Genomic DNA, 22,389 nt, shown 5'->3' on the forward strand with positions numbered 1-22,389 from the left:
TATTTTTTAAAAATGTGTAATGCGTTTTATCAGGTTATTCGGTGGATCCCAAAGCACATTCGGAGGTTTCCGAGGAACCCTGAATGTATCACGGGGTTTGACAGCTACACAGCCAAACATGGCGGCTGCTAGCTAAGGCAGCCACTCAGCACCTGCGTCCTTTATTGTACTTGTCAGCAGTCAGGAAATAACCAGGGCCAGGAAGGATTCACCGAAACAGACGGTGAACGTCGCTCATTTTTCTCCGTTCCTGGTTTCATCAAGCTCCGGTATGTGAATGTGGTTCGTGAGCAACTGACGACGGCAGCCAGGAGTGAGCGGACACATTCACACTAGGCTGAGGGCGGAATGTTTCGGTTTGGTTTCTTCACCCGTCTGTCGATATGTCTGACAGGTAAGACGATGTTCCACTCTCTGACATGTTATCCCTGTGTCTGCTCACTTCTGTGTGTTTCAGAGTTGTTTGATGTACGCCTGTGTCCCTGTCAGCTGACACGTCACTCCTGCAGAATTTAAATGGCACTCGGAGATAAGAAATGAGAAGAAAGAAGCTGTTGTTTCGATCCAAGAAAAGGGCATGGGTTAGCTTAAGTGTCCTCCCTAAAATTACTCAGGGGGGCCCCGTAAGTCCGGACAGACAGCCGTGATATGGAATTTATATTCTGCCCCATACACTAATCCGCTCAAATGTCTCCCACAATAATAGTGCTTTTAAAATGAAAGAGTCAAGCTAGAATTCCTTACAGAGAAATTGTGCCTATTATAGTATCATGACAAAGCCACTGGTGTTTACAGCATCCTTTGTTTTGGCTACCTGTGCTCAAACTGGAATTGTGGCTCCACCCATGGGTGATTCATATGAGATGATCCCCTTCACATAATTTTCATAGTCTCAGACATAGCAAGGGGAGAAAATTACGCTGCCTCAACAAAAATTACATTATCGGCTTGACAAAGGTACTGTACTGGTGTTCAGGGTAGTGGGCTCTACACCGTGGAGTAGGAAAAGTTTGAAAGCAATACTCCTCTTAAGACACAGGGCCATTGGTTAAACTGTAATTGGGTAATAACGTCCTTTTAATGTAGGGGGACAGATTCCAAAAAAGCCAGTGCTTTCTGTGACATTAATAGTTCCTCTTCAGAGATGGAGAACCCTCCCAGAATGATTGTCATCTCGGTAGTACTCAACAGACCATTGACAGAAAAACATCAGCAACAAATTTGATCATCAATTAATCATTCCTGTAACTTTTTCGGTAGAAAACCTTTCTGGATCCAGGCTCTCAAATGTGAATATTTGCTGATTTTCTTGACTATGACAGTAAACTAAGTATCTTTGGGGTTTGGACTGTTGGTGGGGGGGAAATGTGATGGACATCATTCCCTATTTTTGACATTTCATGGACTAAACCAGTCCCGCACTCCATTAATCAGACCTTTGTGGTGGCTAGATGTAAGCTTCTCCTGAGTTAAAAACATATGAAACCAGTTGAGGTTCATCATCTATCCTTACCATTGTTTCAGTGAAGCATGGTGGTAGCATCATGCTAGGGATGCCTCTCAGCAGCAGGAGCTTTGGGACTGTGAGACTCTAAGAAATTATGAAAAGAGCCCAATACAGAGAGGTCCTTGAAGAAAAGCTGCTTCATAGTTCTCACAACCTAACTGAACACAGGGTCATGAAACTTGCTGTGACATCAGGATAAAAATGTGCAGGTTACAGTTCACTGACATTTCCCATTTGATCCGATAGCTCTGAGAGGATCTGCAAGGACAAATGAAAGAAACATCCCAAATTCATTAGTGCAAAACTGGTACAGGCAGACCCCAGATGAACTGCTGCCCAGTGGTGTGTCTGCAAAGTGCTGAATAAATGGTCTAAATGTATTATGATAAAAATATAAAAAATAATATAATAATAATATTAATAATAATAACAATAATATAAAATATAAAAATATCGATATTGATGCTGTCGGGTCTCTGTTCAGGTTCTGAAGACACTGCATCTAAATGAGTGTATGTGTCCACTCTGTCTACATCATGTAACTACAAGCCAGTATAATTCAGGGACTCATATTATACAATACATGCTATTATGGTATGATGTTATTTTCCCGAAATTAGTGTATGATCCATATAATCTTTTTTTTTCTCTGAAAAACCCTTTTTTCATCAGACGAAAGAAGCAAGGCATGAAATGTTGTTTAAACACAAGCAGATGTAAAAGAACTTTGCCTAAATAAAAAATACTCTTAAAATTGCCACAATTCTGATTTAAATCTCTAAATATCTGAGTAAAAATAAATAAACATTCTGAACAGATATTCAGTACCTGCCCTAAATACTACAGTTCATGAAACAGCGGTTAGTTTTGATACCCAGCCCCAAAATGATGCTTTTTTCCCCACTTTTCTGAGTACAAACACATTTTTCTCCCAAGCCCTTTTCCCAAACTTAAGATTTAAATAGAGAAATTTGAGAGCTAAGAATAAGTAAATAGGTCTGAAAATCTGAACAAGCATTTGGTGGCAACTTTCAGTAGTTGACAGTTTTTGAACGAGTGTCAGAAACTATACAGTATTCATGAAGCTTCCATACCCCGACCTGTGTACTGTGTCCCAATCTGCCATACTGCTTCAATGTGTGCAGTGATTCAATGTAAGGATCAATATGAGAAAATGGTAAATGTACACATTTACAGCCCATTTCTGGTTTCTTTTTTGCCTTGACCATTGCCCATTTGGCACATTTGTCTCATAAATGCTCCTCTGCTCATGTCTTGTTGCATTCAGTAAATGTTGCAATGCACTGGTATTATCTCAAACCCCCTCTTCTCTTCCCTCAATAAATAATTCTGTTGCATTTCAATGTATTTTTCAGACTTTTCATATTCAGTCTCAACCAGTGGTCTCACCACGAAGTAGCTTATTGCTTTCTAGAGTTGCAACTAAAAATTATTGTAGTTATTGATTAATCTGCTGTTTGTTTCTCAATTAATAGATTCATTGTATTGTTCATGAAATGTCCAAACAAGTGAAAAATGCCCGTCGTGGTTTCCCAGAATCCACGGTGATGTCTTCAAAACAGTCCGAATAAAGTCAGTTTACAATGATAAGAGAAAGAAAAACAGCAAATATTCACATTAGAGAACTACATGAACTACATGAAAAAAATTATTCTTAAAATAGTTTCAGATTACTTTTCTGTGAACTGATGGAATAATTATCTAATTGTATCAGCTCCACTGCTATTTGGCTCATGTGACGCAACATCACCATTCAGTCACTGTACTCATTGTACTCTTTGACTTGTACCTTCTCACACTCTGCTCGTCCTTTGCTGATAGAAAGGTTGGGTGAGATGATGATAGACTATGGGACTATATAAATTAGGGCTGCAACTAACAGTTATTTTCAATACCGATTAATCTGTCAATAGGTTTCTCAAGTAGCCATTTAGTCTAAAAAATGTAAGAAAATAGTGACACATGCCTAGGAACTAGGAAATGTTTGGCTTTTTTTTTTTTTGGACAAATTGTTATGGCCAAATATTCATTATACCATTTATAGTAATGTATGTATCTCTTTAATACCTCTGATTATATTAGGCAACTGTGGCCAATGTTGCAAACGAGTGAGAAGAACTGCTTTATGGCAGTATTAGGTTTACATGACTGCTGTATCAGTGTGATAACGTAAGTTGTAGTTGTAGTTTTCAGCGATTTAATTAACCAGATTAGCCAGAAACAGTCTTGTGTTAATTTAATCAAAGGTTTTTCAATGGAATGTCCAGGAAATATGCTATATCACACCCCTACATGATGGACAAGTAGAAGCTTGGAACTGTTTTCCAAGTGTGTGCCTCTGTTTTTATCTGCTTTTTTGTCTTCCCAAAACATAAATGAACCAGCACACCAGTAAAGTGCCCGGAGGCCATCCTCTCTGAACAGATCGTGTCTGTTGCAGCTGTCCAACACGCTCAGTGGCATCTGGGTGGAGACAAACATACACAGACAAATACCAAACATTTTGCAGGTTCCTAGGCCAGGCCTGTGGAGGAAATGAGAATGGAGAAAATGTAGAGTAGAGACAGGAAGTACTGTGGCCCCTTAGATCTACCTCACATTGACATTTGTGGTAAAATACACTTTTTCTTGATTTTTCTTCCTTTCAGCTGTTGCTGTATGGCTGTATGACCTCCTCTGACGGTACTGTCAGTTGAATGTTAAGGGTTTAGTGACACCGCAGGCAATTTGCAACTTCAGAATTATTTCTAACATGAATCTTGCTTACTGTGTTCAGTAACAAAGCGTATCTAGTATACTGTTGGTCTAACATCACCGCCTCTGATTCCTTTGCTTCACGTGACCTCTGCAGGTAATCTCAGGTCTCTCTGTGAACCAGCCCCTCACTCCTTTCTTATCCCCACCCTCTGCTGACAATGTCATCACCACCAGCAAAGCCTACCACCACCTTCCCCTCCGCTGGGTCCCAGCTGCGGCTCTCGATGGCCCTCGACTCCCTGTCTGTTTCTTCCCTCCTGTCTGGGGATTTAGAAGATGAAGGAGATGGAGAAAGAGGAGAAAGGGAGGATGAAGTGCTTGGAGACCTAGAAGTAAACCCATATGATGGTTTGCCCTTTTCTTCACGATACTATGCCCTGCTGGAAGAGAGGCGGCAGTTTCCCGTATGGAGGCTCAGGCAGAGTATGCTGGAGCACCTGGAGAGCCACAACATGGTGCTGCTCAGTGCACCCAGTGGAACTGGAAAAAGCACCCAGGTAACCAGGACCGACAGGGCTACAAGCCAAATCACATGTAATCGCCGTGATCTATTTGCATCAAGCTCTAAACATGAATTTTTGATATTCACAAATTGACTGTGTTTATTGCAATTCTAGTAGCTGAAGTTCAGTACATGGGAAAAGTTAGCCTTGTTTTCGATACCGTTGAAATACTTCGTTAACATTGTTTGAGAGAGGTGGTTTATGAGTAAAAACATTTTCTATACAATTGCCAAGTACTGATTTCAGTACTGATACAAAATAGTACTTTATTCAACACCTTACTTTACTGATTCTGACTTGTTTTTTAAAAGCATCATTCTCTCTTAACACAAACCGCTGCATGTAAACAAGAACTTTAAATACAGTGTAGAAATTGACCTAATAAATAAGGCGTCTGTGGCTGAAAGAGCTCAATGCACTGCAACTCCATCAAACAGAAGCAAATAGAGATAACCTATTCACCACTTCAACAACAAATAGATGTTGCATTTAAAGAAGCTGCAGATAAATAGAACACGAATCACCTTCAGTAACACGAAGAAATACACTGCTAATACACTAAACGCTATGTGTACACAAAACAACAGAACTAAGTTACAACAAGTACAAGTTTAGAACGCTAGGAATAGTCAACAGTAGTTGACTTTACTTAACTAAATGTAGAAATACAACTATGTAAAATATATTTCATTATAGTATAGTATAGTAAAAGTCCCTTATTCAAAATGTTTACAGAAACACTATCAGCAAAATGCACTTTAAGTTTTAAAAAGAACTCGTGCAGAATGGCCACTTCTAGGGTCTTTTATTATTGTATATCTTATATTTTTGTATTTCTCTTACACAATATATGCAGTAATGTGTGAACAGCACGTTAAAGTTGTTTTATTATATTTTTAAAAGTGATCTCAGTATATTTTGTGTAAAATCTTAATCTACAAAATTCATGTGTTTTTATGCGTCTTTACTGATGACAGCTATGACTGGAGGTATTATGTTTTCAGGGTTGTCCTTCCGTCCATCCATTCGTCCGTCCCATTTTCATGAACTCGATGGCTCAGGAAGGCCTTGAGGGAATTTCTTTAAATTGGGCATTCACTTGGACTCATAAAGGAACTGATTAGAAATTTGTGGTTAAAGGTCAAGGTCACTGTCACCTCACAAAACACGTTTTTAGTCATGACTCAAGAATTCATATGCTAATTGTGACAAAATACATTTAATACTTTTTATTAAATTCCTTCAAAGTCTTCACTACACGTATGAGTCTGGACAGACATGGATGTAAACTGCAACTTGACTTGCAACTTGTCATACAACTGTGGTAATTCTAGTCTTACGCTGCAGTGTGCTGAGCTCTCTTGGCCACTGTACAGTTTCTTCGCAATAGTTTAATTAAGTCTGTGCAGATGGCAGAAACCAAAAGTAGTAACTTTTAACCAAGTAGTAACCAAAACTGTCCTCGTCATTAGATCTAATGCAGGCTTTGATTAAAAATTAGTTCAAGGTCCATTGTGCCCCATGTTTATTTTCTCCAGTCATCAATGGAGGGCACTTCAGTTGCTTGTTAATTTATTACTGGAACATGTCCATACCTACAGTGCTGTAAGCCACATGGATGAAATAGCTGATGGATGTGGATACAGTCTGCATCACACACCTTGTCTGAATCTTCCTGAAGATGTTTTAAAGATAACACTACACTACTTTGGAGGAAGAAGCCCAGAGCAGTCTTAATTTATTGCCGAATGATATATGATATGGTTGTTTTTTTTCTGTAGGCATATAGTTGCAAGATTTTATTTGTTGGATTTAAAGATATCCTGTGAAATTTTTGATCAGTGGTATAGAGCAATGTTTTTGTGGGTTGGTCCCTAATTTCTGTAGCTCAATGCAATACACTTTTCTGCCACAAGTTCCAGACTACTCCACTGATCTACAGTCTGTAGCGGTAGCCCAAAGAAACATAGCACAATGCCAACAAAAGCATAGAAGAAGAAGACTGCAAGCTTGCAAACATGAAGATAAAGAGTGCCCGTTTCAAAATGCTTCAAAAAAGGACTTGGCAAATGTTTTACTAGAAAAGAAATGTATTCAACACATTTATTAGGCCGTAAGGATACACACAATGTGTTTAATAGTAAACTGGCTAGGTCATAAAGCCAAATTGAATTTGTCACCCACTTCTGTAGCTCTCATTAAAAATGTAACCTCCTTTAGCTGATTATTTTGATTTTATGACTCATGTACTACATGGTTCCATCTCAGATATAACAAATTCAAATAAATTGTAATCAATTGAATTGGCGTCTTCATATTTAAGATTGCTGTGAGGCAATTTTTTTTTTCACTGACACTCCTTGTACTATTATTCTTCCTCCTGCTGTGTGCTGCTGAATCACCCTAAACTTACACTTCAAGAAGCCAATGAAAGCTGAACATTATGAGAAATAAGAATGTGGGAGAAATCCGTGGACATTTTTTTTCACTTTCATACTAAAGTAGCAGGTGTTACACAAATGTAACTTATTATTTACGGTTATCATGTGCTTCAGAAAAAACTGAGAAAGTGTGTGTAATCACTCGTTTCCTCAGTATTATATTACTACTTCCTCTTGTTGACCTTTGTCTTGTTCCTCCTGTTGTCCCTGCAGGTGCCACAGTGGTGTGTAGAGTATGCTTTGTCCTATGAGTTTTCCCAGGGACTGGTTTGTTGTTCCCAGCCCTACTCGGTGGCAGCAGTGAGTCTGGCCCTTCGCGTGGCTGATGAGATGGACCTCAGCCTGGGTCTGGAGGTGGGCTACAGAGTGTCTCATGATGACAGCTGTACATCCGACACCCTGCTCAGGTTAGGATGAATGGATAATGAGGACTGGATAATGACATCTTGTCATTTTCCCTAGTACTAGATAATGTCTATCCTTTTCATTTGTACTATTACAGTTACCAACAACAAAATGGAAATCTATTTCTTCCCCGTAGTCATTCACTGGAAAGGAAACTGAGCTATGCAGATATTGTAATGTTGAAGTGAAGTGTTTATTCCCAAAGTAATGTCATGAAATCACTTTTAACCCTTTTATTGCTTTCACTCCTACTGGATGAGATCATAGTGTCAGACCATGGAGGACTAAATCAGACTTGTTCATCTCTTTGGTGGGATGAACAGCAAAATTTTTTATTTTTTTGGCAATGGATCATTTTCTTGTGGTATTCTACAACCATTGCTGTCTTGTATTCCAACACAAGAAAAGCATTGTAGAGTATTTCCTATATACTTGAATGTGGACACACCCTTTGTTTGCACTGCCCCTCTGTGATCAGAGTGAAGTGTTTAAGATTGACAGCTGTTTGTGAACAGAAATCTGGCTTTGTTGGATCATTACTAGCACTATCACCATGGATATACCTCATTATGGCTGTATTTTTGCTGAAAGCTAAAAAAAATGTCCAAAAAGTCATACTAATATGGTAATTTCAACAAATATCCAAGGTACAAACATTGAAGTTTTCATACTCACAGTTTACTGTATCATAAATTTGTTTACCATGGCAATATTCCTTTTTATTAAAGGATTACTGGCAATACTACCAATGGAGCTGGGAGTTGATTGGTTTAACTTAGCGCAAAGATGGGAAGCAGGGGGAAACAGCTAGCTGGGCTTTCCCTAAAGCTAGTTTTGCAGGAAACAATGTGTTGGAACTATTTCTCTTTGCACAGTGATTTTCTGAAGTCTCTGCTGGTTGCCTGGCAACCTCACAGTGACAACAAGATTCCAGCAAGTCACTGTCCCAGAGAGAAATAGTTTCACTCCCTATAAAACTAATTTCTTATTCTTGCAAACTAGATACAACATGTTAATTAGTACGTTTTAGAGGGGTTGGCAGACATATTCTTGAGCAATGAAGTGAGCTTCCAATCTTTAAACTAATCAAGAAAGCCTCCAGCTTTTTATTTAACAAACAGACACAAGAGCAGTATCCATCTTTTCATCTAACTCATTGCAAGATAACGTATGTCCTAAAATGTCCAATCATTCCTTTAACTTACATACACTTTTCAATAGATTGGGTGAGTATACTTAAAAAAACTGTGACAAAGCCAGCAGACTTTTTTTGGACTTTCAGCCGTCTGAAACTAAACTACACCAAAAAATATGATCACCTTTTAAAAACCTACTATAAACAGGTCACATGCTAAGAGCTATTTTCTGCCTTTGACCTCCTGGAAAGGATACACCTTAAAAGGTCTGCTTTCAAATCCTCAGTGTTCCTTGGGAATTTTTTGGGCCTAACATACTTCAATTGAGCGCTAGTACAACAAAGATTTCAACATGATATAACTATTCAAAATGTGCTTTGCAAATGTGCATGTTTGAGAAATCCATGAAACGATTCTTTCACTGCTTTATTTTTGGAGCTCACTGCTGAGCCTTATCATGTGTAATCATCTCCTCCTCCCCAGGTAGGTAATGTAGACGACTTCACTGGATTTCATCCAGTTTTGTAATGATAATGTTACATGGTCTTTCTTTGCTAATAGCCACACCATGACTCTTTGTTCTCTTCCCTACAGTTTGCTGACCGAATTGGAAGTAAAAGTGTTAGAGCGGTGTTCTTTTCTGCAGTGTATTCACTAAAAACTGATCCCTGTGTGTTCTGTCATGTACTTTCAAATGCAATATATCCCAAAATAGGGCACAAACGCAGGCAAAGTCTCCAGGCACAAACACAACTGGGCATGATGAGCAAATTTATTGCAATTTTGGTGACCACAGGCGCTGGCACAAGCCAGGTGCGTTGAAGCTCAGCTGGACCCAATGTGAAAGACAGCCTGAATACATTATGAGTAGGAGGAATACAGAATGAGGAGGTAGATTCAGGGCGAGTTTAATCATATGAGCTCCTCTCATCCCCCTTAAAAACAGCGACAGACTGACGTCTTTGAGAGAGAACCTCTGTGAAGCACCTGAAGTTCCAAAATAACAATTTAAAACACCTCAAATATTAATATACTTCATCCCAAATATGTTGTCAGTGGTAGAATAAACAGCCAGCTGATGTACAGGCACATTAATTGGAACACCTATTTATTTCTCTAAAGTACAATAAATATTTACAAATATTTTTGCAAACTATCATTATTTATTTTTCCAATGGGGAAAAAAAGAAACAGCCCTCATGTATTTAAAAAAACAAATAAGAAAATAGATATGGACTTCTGCTAGTTAGTATTTACAGAAACGCATAAGGTTTGTTAACATTAAATTCCAGTGTCTCATGAGAGATTTAAATTAAAATAAAGGTATCCACACTGTGCCAGGAGTGTGGATTCCTATTAATTTCGGAGACATCTGTGTGTGTGCTTCTGCCAGGTAAAGCCACAAAAATTGTCCCGCATTTAAGAGGAGATCTGAGCGGGTATTAATGCAAATGTAGTTTTGTGCCAAAATGAGCACCAAAATTGCACTGTGCTACCTAATTAGCATAACACAGCTTAAGTCATGTCTCTGCTCCCACATCGGTGCAGAGATGTTGTTTGGTGTCTAAGAACTGGCATTGTACCTGCATGAAAATAGAACCCAAAGTGTTTTTTCTCCAGGCTTCATTAACTGAGTCCCTGGCAATTGATGGTGTTTTATGGGGTTTCTGTTGCTGTCCAAGTGATTAAAAATCTATGAAATTTGTTTATTTAAAGAGCTTTGGTTATTCCCTCATCTATTTTTTTTCACTGTCCCTAGGTTTGTCAGTGACACTCTCCTGCTAGAGGAAATGATGTCAGACCCTCTGCTGCATCAGTACAGTGTCGTGGTGTTAGATGAGCTCCAGGAGCGCACCATGCCCACCGACGTGCTGCTGGGCCTGCTGTGTGACGTCTGCCGCCAGAGGCCAGACAACTTTCGGGTTGTTCTCCTCACTCACCCAACGCTGGCACCTCGCCTCTCCACCTTCCTGGGACCTTCTGTCCCGCACCTGTCCCTGGACAGCCTGCTCACTGACCCGGCTACCAGAGACCAGGAGGAGGGGGGTGGGGTAGAGGAAAACAGAAAGACTGTGGAAATGAACAAGGTAGAGACGTTGTACAGGGAGCTTTCATCCTGGAAGGAACCTGTGGCTGCTGCTTGCCACATGGTGTTGGATCTTCACAGAAGAGGAGAGGAAGGAGATGTGATGGTGTTTTTGGCAAGTGCACAGGTATAACTTTTATACTTCATACAGCTTTGAATACTCTGGGAGGACAGAAAATAAGCCAACCTATAAATACTTTTTATAACTTACAAAGTATCAGAAAACAAGACTAGGTCAAAACCTTTATCTGTTTCCTTCTTTCCTACTCTCTGTGCTCACATATACAGTAATTTAATACAGCCGCATTCCCAGTAAAAGCTGTTCTCATTTACATGTTTTTGTTTCTGTTGTCAGACAACGGAACAAATATTAAATAGTGACTGAAATGAAGTCCATTAAGGCTACATGATAACCAGCAGTCACTTCCAAGCAATTACCAAACTGCTGCTCTGCACTGCTAAAATCCTGATTTTATGACCACAGTTAATAGTTAAGCTGTGAGTTCAGCTATATTTACTTGTAAAATTATCAGTCAGAGAGAAAGAAGCTCATTCACGTCTGTGTCAGCTGCCATGCAGGCAATTGAATGAGACACGTAGAAAGGTGTGTCTGCGGAGGGAAAGCGCAACCTTGCACACGTGGGGCAGTACAGGGTGACTCTCTTCTATGGAAAGTAGCTACGGTTTGTCCAAAACGTCGCTAGATTTTTCACTAGGTGCCTTTCTGAAGAAAAGTCACCAAAGGGGTGTGAAAAGTCTGTAAATCTAGCAAAAAGGCTCTAAGTTGTCAGCACTTATCAGGGGGGTGTTTACAGACAGTGCTGACAACTTAGAGCCTTTTTTAGATTTACAGACTTTTCACACCCAAAAAAGAACAGGCGCAAACAGTTTCTATTGCTAGAAAATGTTTACGCCTGTTCTTTTTGGAAGAGTAACGACTAATGGGGGAAACTCCAACACTTAGTCAAAGTGGCATTCAGCTGAACAATGGTGTAACTTTATTACTCAGTCAGTCAGTAAAAGACATTCGCATTTATAAGGCTGGACCCACTGTTGCACTCCAGCAACAGATGTATGGTGGGCATTATAGGTTCTGGAGTGAAAAAAATAACATGTTTAGATTTGTACCAACCAAATTTTGCAGTCTCAATGAATATGCGTGTTAAGACAAAATATCAACATGTTGGCCAATGTCTATGAGATTATGTTTCTGACCAACTTGGCAAACATCTGTAGAATTTCAATCTAGGTTGATTTGACAACACCATCTGTGGTCGTAGGTGATAAAAGCAAGTGCATTGTCATGATCCAAACACCCCAGAGATCCCTGAGTTCTGTTCAAAATAACATGTGTAGCACTGAAACAATGAATCAATTAGTTGATTAATTAATTACTCCACAAAATGAGGAGTGGAGTTTGTCCCCCATAACTTATTATATGTTGAAAGCGCATCAGGAAGGGATCTCTTCACAACCATAATGAACAGGTGGAATGATTACAGTAACTCTTTAAACATTCATATGGACACCTGGCTATTTATTCAAGTGCACATAACCTTTAATACAACCATGGTGGCTATAAACCGTAGGCTGAGAGAATTCATTGCCCCACATTGTTTTTATAAGAAAGACTAAAGAAGATAGTTGTGTACTGATGTCGCTCTGCCTGGTACCAGCTGTTGTCCTCCATATCATGTTCAGTACGTACATGCATCATTTTCTGTGAACCCCTTAAGCATGGATACACAATTTGAATCCTATGTGAGAATGGTGAACTCGGCCAGTAAGAATGATAACTACTACATAGAGAGGCAATTCCAGAAATGCAAATATATTGAATGGCTATCACTGATAAAATAAAAATAACTGTCAGTGGGATGCATACAAAGAAAAAAGAAAACCTATAGTAGCAACCCAAAAAGCTCATATACAGAGATATAAAGGATGAAGTCTAGCGCTACACAAAGCCTCAAAGTCGTACACTCAACACAACAGCAAAAGCCAGCTACTGTCTCCCCTGACAACCCAAATCACAGGGAAACAAAGCCATCTTGTCAAAAGTTGCATCAGTGGTAAACTTCAGTCCCTCACTACAAGTCCATAAAACTCTTATGCCTCACAGTTTTCTTTGAGGCGTGGCAGGCTCGAAAGCAAAAGCACTGCATGGTGCCATCAGCCAAACAATGCCAACAGCATTACACAGCACAATCCCAACAGGGACATGCGTCCCCACCAAGGATTACATTAAAACAAAAAAAGTAAAATAATAAAATAGTGAGCTGAGAAATCAGTTCAGCTGGTTCCCTCAGTACCTCATTGCCTTGAGTTTAGAGGTAAACCATAGTAAGTTACCATGGTCTACCTCTAAACGCAAGGATAACTTGCCCCACTGTTCAACAAGCGAAAGGGATCTTACCACCACATCCAATTAAGAAAGCATACAAGGCAGAAACCTCCAAAAACCTAGGGGAAGAGAAACCAAAACAAGGTGGTGTGGGGAGATTGCTGGCTGTGAGAGAGAGTGAGGAAGGTGGAGGAATGGCTTTTTATAGGTGGATCATCTGCCACTGAGTGGTCCGGAGCAAATGATTGGTCAGAGCTTCCTGAAACAATGAACAGAGGGCAGGTAAACAGAATGACACCATACAGGGCATAACAATGAACACTTTAAGTCTGGACTTATAGGTCCTGTCTTCAAAGTTGTGGAAGTATTGTGGAATTATTAATATTAACAATGTGTAATTTTAATCAGTTAAATGATGTACTAGTCATCAAGGGGTTTTATTAAGAGAATTATTTTCTATGTGCAAAAATGCAAAAACAGCAGTGCATTGCTGATGTACTGTGAAAAGTAAAACAAAACAACAATGAAACAAAGTGGAAGTCTATCAATAGTAATAGATTTACTTTTTTTAGTGGTAGAAACTCATCAACACCTAGTGAATACTCTGTCTTTTTGCATTTTTAACAAAAAGAAAACTGGTCTTCATTCTGTGGTATACTGCAGTTTCACCAACTTTGTCTCATAAAGGAGGGAAACAAGGATACCTCAATCTGAGACGCCCCTGGTGCATTGTCCTGGTTCTCACAAGCACAAATATATACAACACACAGGCACAATATATCTGTCATTTGTTCTCCCTTCATGTCCAAAGCTATCTGTACATATTGACCTTCAGCATATCAAACTATCTCATGCAGTTTAACTCCCTTTTTGTCAACATCACTACGCCTCCTGCTCCTTGACTCGTCGTCAGTCCCTTTAATACAGTGTAACATTTGTGCCTGAAGACCTGACTGGTAATACCGATGTGTTCAAGATAATCCTTAGTGAAGCGCACACACACACACATACACAGTGTAACAAATAAAACCACAGAGAAACACCTCGTAGGGTTTCCTTGTGTCAGCTGAAATAAACCCTCTCAGTGTATGTGGGAGGTTTGTAAGTCGATGTTTGAAAGAGTGGATTAAAACATGGACTCTCCACTCTTCCCTGTTTTTTGTAGGAAATAGAAGAGTGTGTGGCCCTACTGGAGAAGGAGTGCCTAGCTCTCAGTCCTCAGCTTGGTCCTCTCAGTATCTTCCCCCTCCATGCTGGACTGGGTGGACTGACCCAGCGTGTCTACGAAACGGACCCTGACTCTTCTGAAATGAGGGAGAACAACAGCTCCGTGGGTGCTGACAGCAGCTCGGTGATGGGAACCAGGTTTCCGGGGGTCAAGAGGAAGGTTATCCTCAGCGATACGCTCTCAGAGGCTTCCTTCTCCTTGCCAGCCATTCGCTATGTCGTAGACACAGGCCTTCAACTCAAAACTGTGAGTTTATGTTCAGTACTGACAAAATGCCCTGATTAAATTAAAGACCATCATAACAAAAATAATCCTGTTTACGTATGTCTCTTATGCTTTTATTGTATTTATTTGCTCAAAACAAGGTGAGCTACACCAGCTAAATGTAAAAAATACAAAATTTAAAGTGTACTTATTTGCAAGAGACTAACAATTCCATTTTTCCTTCACGTTCTGCCTCAGGTTTACAATCCACAAATAAGAGCAAACTCGCAGGTCCTGAGGATGATCAGCAAACACCAGGCTGACATGCGAGCTCAGAGGGTCAACAGCCACCTTCCAGGCAGGTCAAAGGGTCATTGCTGCTGTTTTGGTTGCCAGCTAATATACTGATATACTGATATGCCTCAATGTAGAGTATCTTACTATGCATAAGATTTGAAAATGTTTTACATTGGGGACTTGTAGTGGCAGAATCAAAAAAGACACTGTGGCTAATTTTGACTCTGGCTTTGGACTTAACAAAAGCATATAAAAACACTCCATTTCATTAAATGCTCATTATAGCCAACTTATACAGTATGTATTTTACAATTCAGCGACTGTATCAGATTGTTAAGTGTTAAAGTGTGTAATGATATTTTAGAAACAAATTAATAATTGGCGATAAAAGATGGATTTCATGGCTAAAAATCAAATTGTACAACTACAGTATTTGACTGTATCATGACTGGTTACCACTTGTCTTGTCCTTGTTGGTCTTTAGGGCTGTGTCTTCGTCTGTACCCCCAGTCTCTTTATGATGATGGGATGGGGGAGGCTCATTGTCCAGGGGTGATGGAGGAAAACCTCAGCCACTTGGTGCTCTTGCTCAAGAGGCTTGATATTGCTGACATGGGACAGTGCAAGTTCCTGGACAGACCAGGTACCTTTTATAAACTATAGGCATAGTTTGAGATTTGGAAGTTGAGAAACTCGATACCACTCTTATGTCTGTACATTAAATATAAGGGTAAAGCCAGCAGCCTGTCAGCTTAACTTAGCACAAAGACTGTAACCAGAACGATTTGTTTTTGTTTTGTCTGTGTTTGTTTTAAAAATTAATTTATGTATATCGGGGCAGGTGGGTTCTCCACAGGTCTGTTTCAGATCATGAAGACCTCTAATGCCTGTTGACCAAAGTGGGAGTTACAGACTAGTTCCATTTGCCTCTGTGCACAGGACACTGGGATGCTCTGATTGATATTTATAGGCCAGGAGATGGAGAGGAAAGCAGTATATCCCTAGCTGTTCCCAGCTAGGGTGAGGAAATGCTGACCTAAACTGAGAAACTTTGAAGCATAGACATGAAGATTTAGGCTGTGGGTGGCAGATTGTAGGAGGGCTTCCATGTTTGCAGTACTGCGTGTGTATCAAAGCCTGATACAGAGCTCCATCCAACTATTAAAAACACATCAGTGAGCCACACTGTTGCAAGGGGTGACTTGTTCCTTCATAACCAAGAACACGCATTATTTTGACTCAATCCCACACACACCGTCCTGCTGCTCCAAATATTCACTAGAGCATCAAATGTGGAATAATCTGCCATGTTTTCATTTTTTAATATTTTTTCAGTGGGTCCCGAAATATAACCATGCTAGTATTTACTCGACACGTAACCCCTCACACATCATTTTGAGGAGGTGAAATAAAAATGAAATGATAAAAATGATAGGCATTGCAAAATGATTGCTGTGGTTACTCTGCTGGAGACATCTATTTTCTCAAGTCTGGATTCTGGAGCTAAAGGCTTTCTCCTCATTGGGCTGGTTCCAGAGGTACGCTGTCTTTCAGGACAGTCCTGTTGCCTTTCTGTCTGTTTGTTTTAGCTCCTCGTCGATCACCACAATGAAATGACTGGTCCTCATAGTAATCAACAGCATTAATTCGCCATTGGGTTTTTGAGTTTCCTCACAAGACAGTATAACAGCAGAGAAAGGCCTCACACATGTAAACAAACTGACATTTGTGGATGAATATGCAGGGGGCTGCCCCAAATGTAGGTGCCACTAAGTTAGCCATAATGGCTATTCCCAGCAGCTACATTCTGTGTTTAGTTTGGGGTCAGACTCAGAGACAAATGTTTGAAACGTTTCTTTGGAAAAAGCTGTACGACAGTCGTGCTAGTTGCCCCATTATACGCTGTTTTGCGCAAGTCCTTGTTTCCCCGAATCTCAGCGATGGAGGGTTTGAGTGCGAAGTTAGCACGACCCATAAAGCCACATTTATGGGAAACATACCGAGTTGAAATACACCAAAATTATCCTTTAAGCCCATTTAAGGTGCGCATATTTCTAACTCCCATTCATCTCTCCTTCCCTCCCAGCCCCTGAGGCTCTAATGCAGGCCTTGGAGGACCTGGACTACCTGGCAGCATTGGATGATGATGGCAACCTGTCAGAGGTGGGCATCATAATGTCGGAGCTGCCACTGGAGCCATCGCTGGCTAAAGCCCTGATTGCTGCCTGCGAATACGACTGCGTTGATGAGCTGCTCACTATAGCTGCCATGCTCACAGGTAACCAAAGAAAAGTTAATCATTTTACTGTTTAGTACAGATGACACAGTAGCACACACTCGGCCCAGAAATGGCACATGCAAACTAGAGTCAAAACATATCTGGGAACAAAATTCAAGGCGTTATTGCTCTTAATTAGATCAAATTTACTGTACATTAGGAGGGTAAATACTATCAGTGAAAAATCACAAAATCAACTCACATTGGTCAAGATATGATACAACTGATAACTTATGACCTTAACACAATGAAAGGTACTGCTATAGCTATGTCAATAATAGCGACCAACATTTATTGATCAATACTGATTGTATATACAGCACATTTTCATATCTACGTATTGAATGCACTTTTATTTTAAATAAACGTGATCCGATCTTTGTCTTGTCTCAGCGCCTTCGTGCTTCATGATGGCAGAACCCTGCAGAGAAGAAGCTGCCGTCACACACTGGCGACCTCTAATACACACAGAGGGAGACCACATGACTCTCATTAATATCTATAATGCCTTCATAGAGCGTACGTACAGTTCAGCCTCCATCACATGGTAGTTACAGGGTCCCCGCTCAGGGCGTAATTTTTTAGAACAAGTTTAGACAGGGAATGTTAGACATTTGTTCAGGTCTTACTAGAGAGATAAAATCAGGTGCTCTTAGAGCTTATCATGAATATGGAATGTGTTTTAAATATGGCAATGTTAGCATTAGCCAAATAGGAAGGATTACAGTGTTTTGTTTTTGTACATGTAACGTAATGAAAAAGTCCTACAATTTAGTATTACGATCACAATGGGAAAGCTGCAGTGGGATACTTTAATTACAGATAAGGATATTTAAATGAATTATTCAATGATATATATCTGGCAATTGCAGATAATCAGGATGAGGCATGGTGCACGACAAACTTCCTCAATCCTGCCTCCTTACGACTGGCTGTGGTGATCAGGGCGGAGCTGCTGGAGGTGATGCAGCGAATAGAGCTTCCTGTTTCTCCTCCTGCTTTTGGATGCCAGGACAACTGCACGAATATCAAGCGTGCTCTCATCTCAGGCTTCTTCCTCAAAGTAAACAACCTGTTTTCTTAAAACTGTAAAATAGAAATTTCATCACTTGTCAAGTCTTTTAATTCAATTGTTACTATTTTTATATTTATGCTATTATATTTATACTATAATATATTTCTTTTGATATACACACACACACACACACACACACACACACGCATACATACACACGCATACATACATACAGTATATGCAGTCTGCAGTTTCAAAAATTCATTCAACATCTGAATACCTTAAACCAGGTTTATTACAGTTTAAAGTCATACATAGACTACACTTCTTGCTAAGATGTTTCCAGGATCAGATACTACCTGCTCCCACTGTCATCAAGATGAAACCACTCTGTATCACATGTGCAGTTGACGTCCACTTCTGGTATCAGTTTGGTCCGATCTGTTTGAGATGTTTTGCAGTATTTAAAATAAGGAGATGTGACCAGACCCAAAAATAACCCTTTCTGTCATTACTAGCACAACGGTTAGTGTGGATTCACTGGAAATATGACAAGCCACCACTCCACTATAAATGGGTGGAATGTGTTAAGGAACATCTAAAAGTCAAAAAACTTAATACAAAACAGCTCAACAAAACAATTTTTAAGTCTTTCCTCTCTTACTTTGTACAAAGTTTTATATCAAAACATACAGACTCCCTGAAACCCCCCCACCCTCCCACTTTGTGAACATTCATTAAAGCTATGCTGTTAGCATCTTAGCAAGCTGACATTAGCATTTAGGGCTTGTGAAGGCGCCCCTTTTAAATCCTTTTAAGCTGCCAAGTGACAGCGGGTTTCATTTTCTACTGTAGCTACATTGAATGTTTTTCGTTCCAAAAATTAAAAGTTCAGTGTTTGTCCCAAAAGAAGGTCAAGGAGGAATTTTGACATGTTACACATGTCACAATCTTTCACAATTCATCCTATCTTTTCTCACTTTGAGGTCATGAGAAATGCTGTTCTTTTCCTCCTCAGGTGGCTCATGATGTGGATGGCTCAGGTAACTACCTCCTGCTAACTCACCGCCATGTGGCTCACCTACATCCCTTCTCTTCCTACCTGTGTCGCCAGCCGTGCCCCAACCCCCCCAGCTGGGTCCTCTACCATGAATTCACCATCTCCCGCGATAACTGTATTCGCATCGCTTCCGAAGTCCACCCCCAGATGTGAGTCGAACTCTGGGATTGGTTATGGGGATAGGATTTTGCGTGGCGCCTCTTTTATTTTAGATTTTCTTGATCAAACAGTTCAGATTCTAAACATCCATCTTATCCAGTCGGTTTTTGATGAAGCAAGACTCAGTCAAGACACCTGCTGGTTTTAAGGGGGGTCAGGTATTGGAACTTTAGAGATGTTAGTAGGTGTATTTTTGAGCTTTCGATAGTGCTATGCTACCTGTTTCCCCTGCTTCTAGTCTTCATGCTAAGCTAGGCTATTGCTCCCTGGCTGCAAGGCACTCCAAGTGTTTTATCTAGGAGTAATTCAGGCAGAATTTAGCTCTATAAGTAATTCTTCAGTCTTAGAAATGTCAGAGGTAGTGCAGAGGACTCCTGACTCACTGAGAACTGCTCACATTCAGTCATTTGCTGATTTGCTGTAGGTAATACTCCTAATGGTATCAGGAATTTGGAAAAATACAATAACAATTAACTTTCAAAAGCACACTTTGATGGCAGGTAAGTTAATAAGGATTCGCATTCAATGTGGCGCTGAAAAACTTGGAATATCTGAGAGTTATTAATAACATGTGCTTTTCAGGTCATTCCAGAAATAGCCAGGAGTTCTCTTTGTTCCTTACTAAAAGTGTCTCTCAGCAGCTTTGTGAATAGAGGAAACTTTAGCACCATCCAGGTGGATTGTATAAAGTAAGATGAGATCCTTTATGAATGCAGGCCCAGCAGCGTACATAACAAACAGACATGAGACTTATCTTGCTCTTGGAAAGAAAGCCAATAAATGTATCATCCAAAATGTCAAACTATTCAGTTAATGAATATTGCAATCTCTAAGAGCCAATATCAACATTTAGGGGATTCAGTTATGTGCGTAGAGGGCCACTACTAACCCTACATAATAACAATCCAGTAACATTTTCAGCTCACCTGTGATTTTCCTCGCTCTGCTGTAGGCTTGTGGAGCTGGCCCCTCAGTATTACCTGGGAAACCTGCCGTCAAGTGATGGTAAAGAGCTGCTGATGGAGCTGAGGCAGAGTCTGCAGCCCCATGGGTACGAACATGACGGAGGGTCAGACAAGCACAGCATGACTAACAGGACGGCAGAGACTCACAATCAGTCCAGCACGGAGCTCTGTGTTGTCCAATGAGATGGAGCTGCTCAGGAGAAGACACTCATCACACAGCTGTCACTTTATTGTTTGATCTGAGATTTGCTATTTTGTATGAATTAGTCTATGAAATCTCATTTGAGGTTTAATCATTTTGGACTTTTACTGAAAACACTAATGTACAATAATGTATTGTTAAGCTATCTTCTATACAGTGGCTTTAGAAAATATTCAAACCTTTTCATTTCCTTTGTGTTTTATAGTGCTATGTTTTGACTTTAAATTTTAAAATTTTATTTCAAATCTCTTTTTTATTTAATGAGGCATTTCTATGTTTCTAAATTATTCTACAAAAATAGTCTCAAAACGTGTTATCACTGTAACTGTGGAGTTTTATGTGGACACTGATGGGACAAAAATATATTTTTTAATTGAAAACAACAAAAACGGGAAAAAAGTGAGGTGGATGGAAAACGTTATCAAACCACCGATGGTTCATTTTTGTTAAAACCCTTGAAATTCCTATTAAATCAATATATGCTACTTCAGTGAGCTGAGAAACTGTTATAGTGTGAATTTTGACCTTTATAAAGATGCTGTTCATAGCAGTGGACTGATGAACAGATGGCTTCTCAGGGCTCAGTGTAATCTGTGATGAAACTGTAGCAGTGATGCACACAGCTTCTATTTTCAGCTTTTTGAAACACTTTGTATAATGTTTGGGTTTCCTGCTTAAATCTTCATTCTGCCTTTTTTTCACTCTGACTTTGTGTCAGTAATAAAAAATATCTGTGTAAAATGGATTTTTATGTCCTATTTAATATGATATAAATGTTATTGAGAATAAGCTTTAAATAAAAGTGTGGTTTTTCATGTTTGAAATATCTTGCCTGAGTGATTTCTCCCCTTATAGTTGCCTCAGTTAGCTTTACTGTATTTTCTCCTGCTAGTTTTCTGTAAAACTAATAATTCTGTGTTGTATTAAAGGCAATGTAAATCTTTATTTCTCAGTATTCGTGGTTTTGTCCAAGCTGAACTCAGGACATCAAGAGGAAGATGTTGCCATTGGGCATTGGCATACTATGTTTTGAATATAAAAGTTGGACCATGAGCAAGAGGACAATATTTCTCTAGATAAATTTTTTGTTCAAACCAGTGCATTTCAGCATGGACAGAAGCATGTTTGTGCGCTCTGAAGCTGAAACTTTGTCTTGCCAGAGGACTGAGCTGCCCAGTGTGTTGTTGTAAGGAAGCTACATAAAGCTTTTCTTTATACAGCAAAAAAAGTTACAAAGTGCTTCACAATTAAAAGCATCAAAAAGCATGATCTGAGTGACTTTAATTTTCTATATATAGACATAGCAATTTCAGAAATGTACTCAGGGGCTCCCCCATGTAGAGCCTGATAAGTATTAACCAAAATTTTACACTGATTTCTAAATTCCACTGGCAGGCAATGGAGAGAAACCAACGCTGGAGTAATGTGCTCCCTGCTCTTTGCTAGAAGATGGGCTGCAACATTTTAAACCATCTGCAGATGAGCTACAGCTCTTTGGCTGAGGTAGGAGTATAAAGAATTACAATAACCCAGTCATTTGGAAAGATAAAATATGTCTGATTTTTGAGATGTTTAGTAGCTGGAAAAACATGATTGTGTAAGTTTATTAGTGTTAACAGAGAATTCCAGAGAAGAGTATATTATGACACCTAAATTCTTAGAGTTCTGTTTTACATTAGAGAATAAAATGTCTTTTGAGACATCCAGCTTCTCATACAGCCCAGGCAGTCCTTTGGGTCTGACACTACAGTTGAGTGTCATCAGCATAAAAATGAAAAACT

The 22,389-nt window shown here is 39.7% G+C and overlaps 1 protein-coding gene across 1 annotated transcript; it reads left to right on the forward strand.

Moving 5' to 3' along the window:
• The first annotated feature begins 74 nt into the window (after nt 1-74).
• Nucleotides 75-21,432, forward strand: dqx1 (DEAQ box RNA-dependent ATPase 1). Its single transcript, XM_040157642.1, has 12 exons — nt 75-394; nt 4,380-4,782; nt 7,443-7,636; nt 10,530-10,983; nt 14,366-14,674; nt 14,891-14,990; nt 15,414-15,572; nt 17,016-17,207; nt 17,601-17,726; nt 18,080-18,270; nt 19,241-19,431; nt 20,394-21,432. The coding sequence occupies exons 2-12, from the start codon at nt 4,444-4,446 to the stop codon at nt 20,587-20,589; spliced, it is 2,451 nt and encodes an 816-aa protein (XP_040013576.1). The 5' UTR covers nt 75-394; nt 4,380-4,443; the 3' UTR covers nt 20,590-21,432.
• The last annotated feature ends 957 nt before the right edge of the window (nt 21,433-22,389 follow it).

Source organism: Xiphias gladius, chromosome 20 (genome assembly GCF_016859285.1).
Source record: "Xiphias gladius isolate SHS-SW01 ecotype Sanya breed wild chromosome 20, ASM1685928v1, whole genome shotgun sequence".
NCBI classification, from domain to species: Eukaryota; Metazoa; Chordata; class Actinopteri; order Istiophoriformes; family Xiphiidae; genus Xiphias; species Xiphias gladius.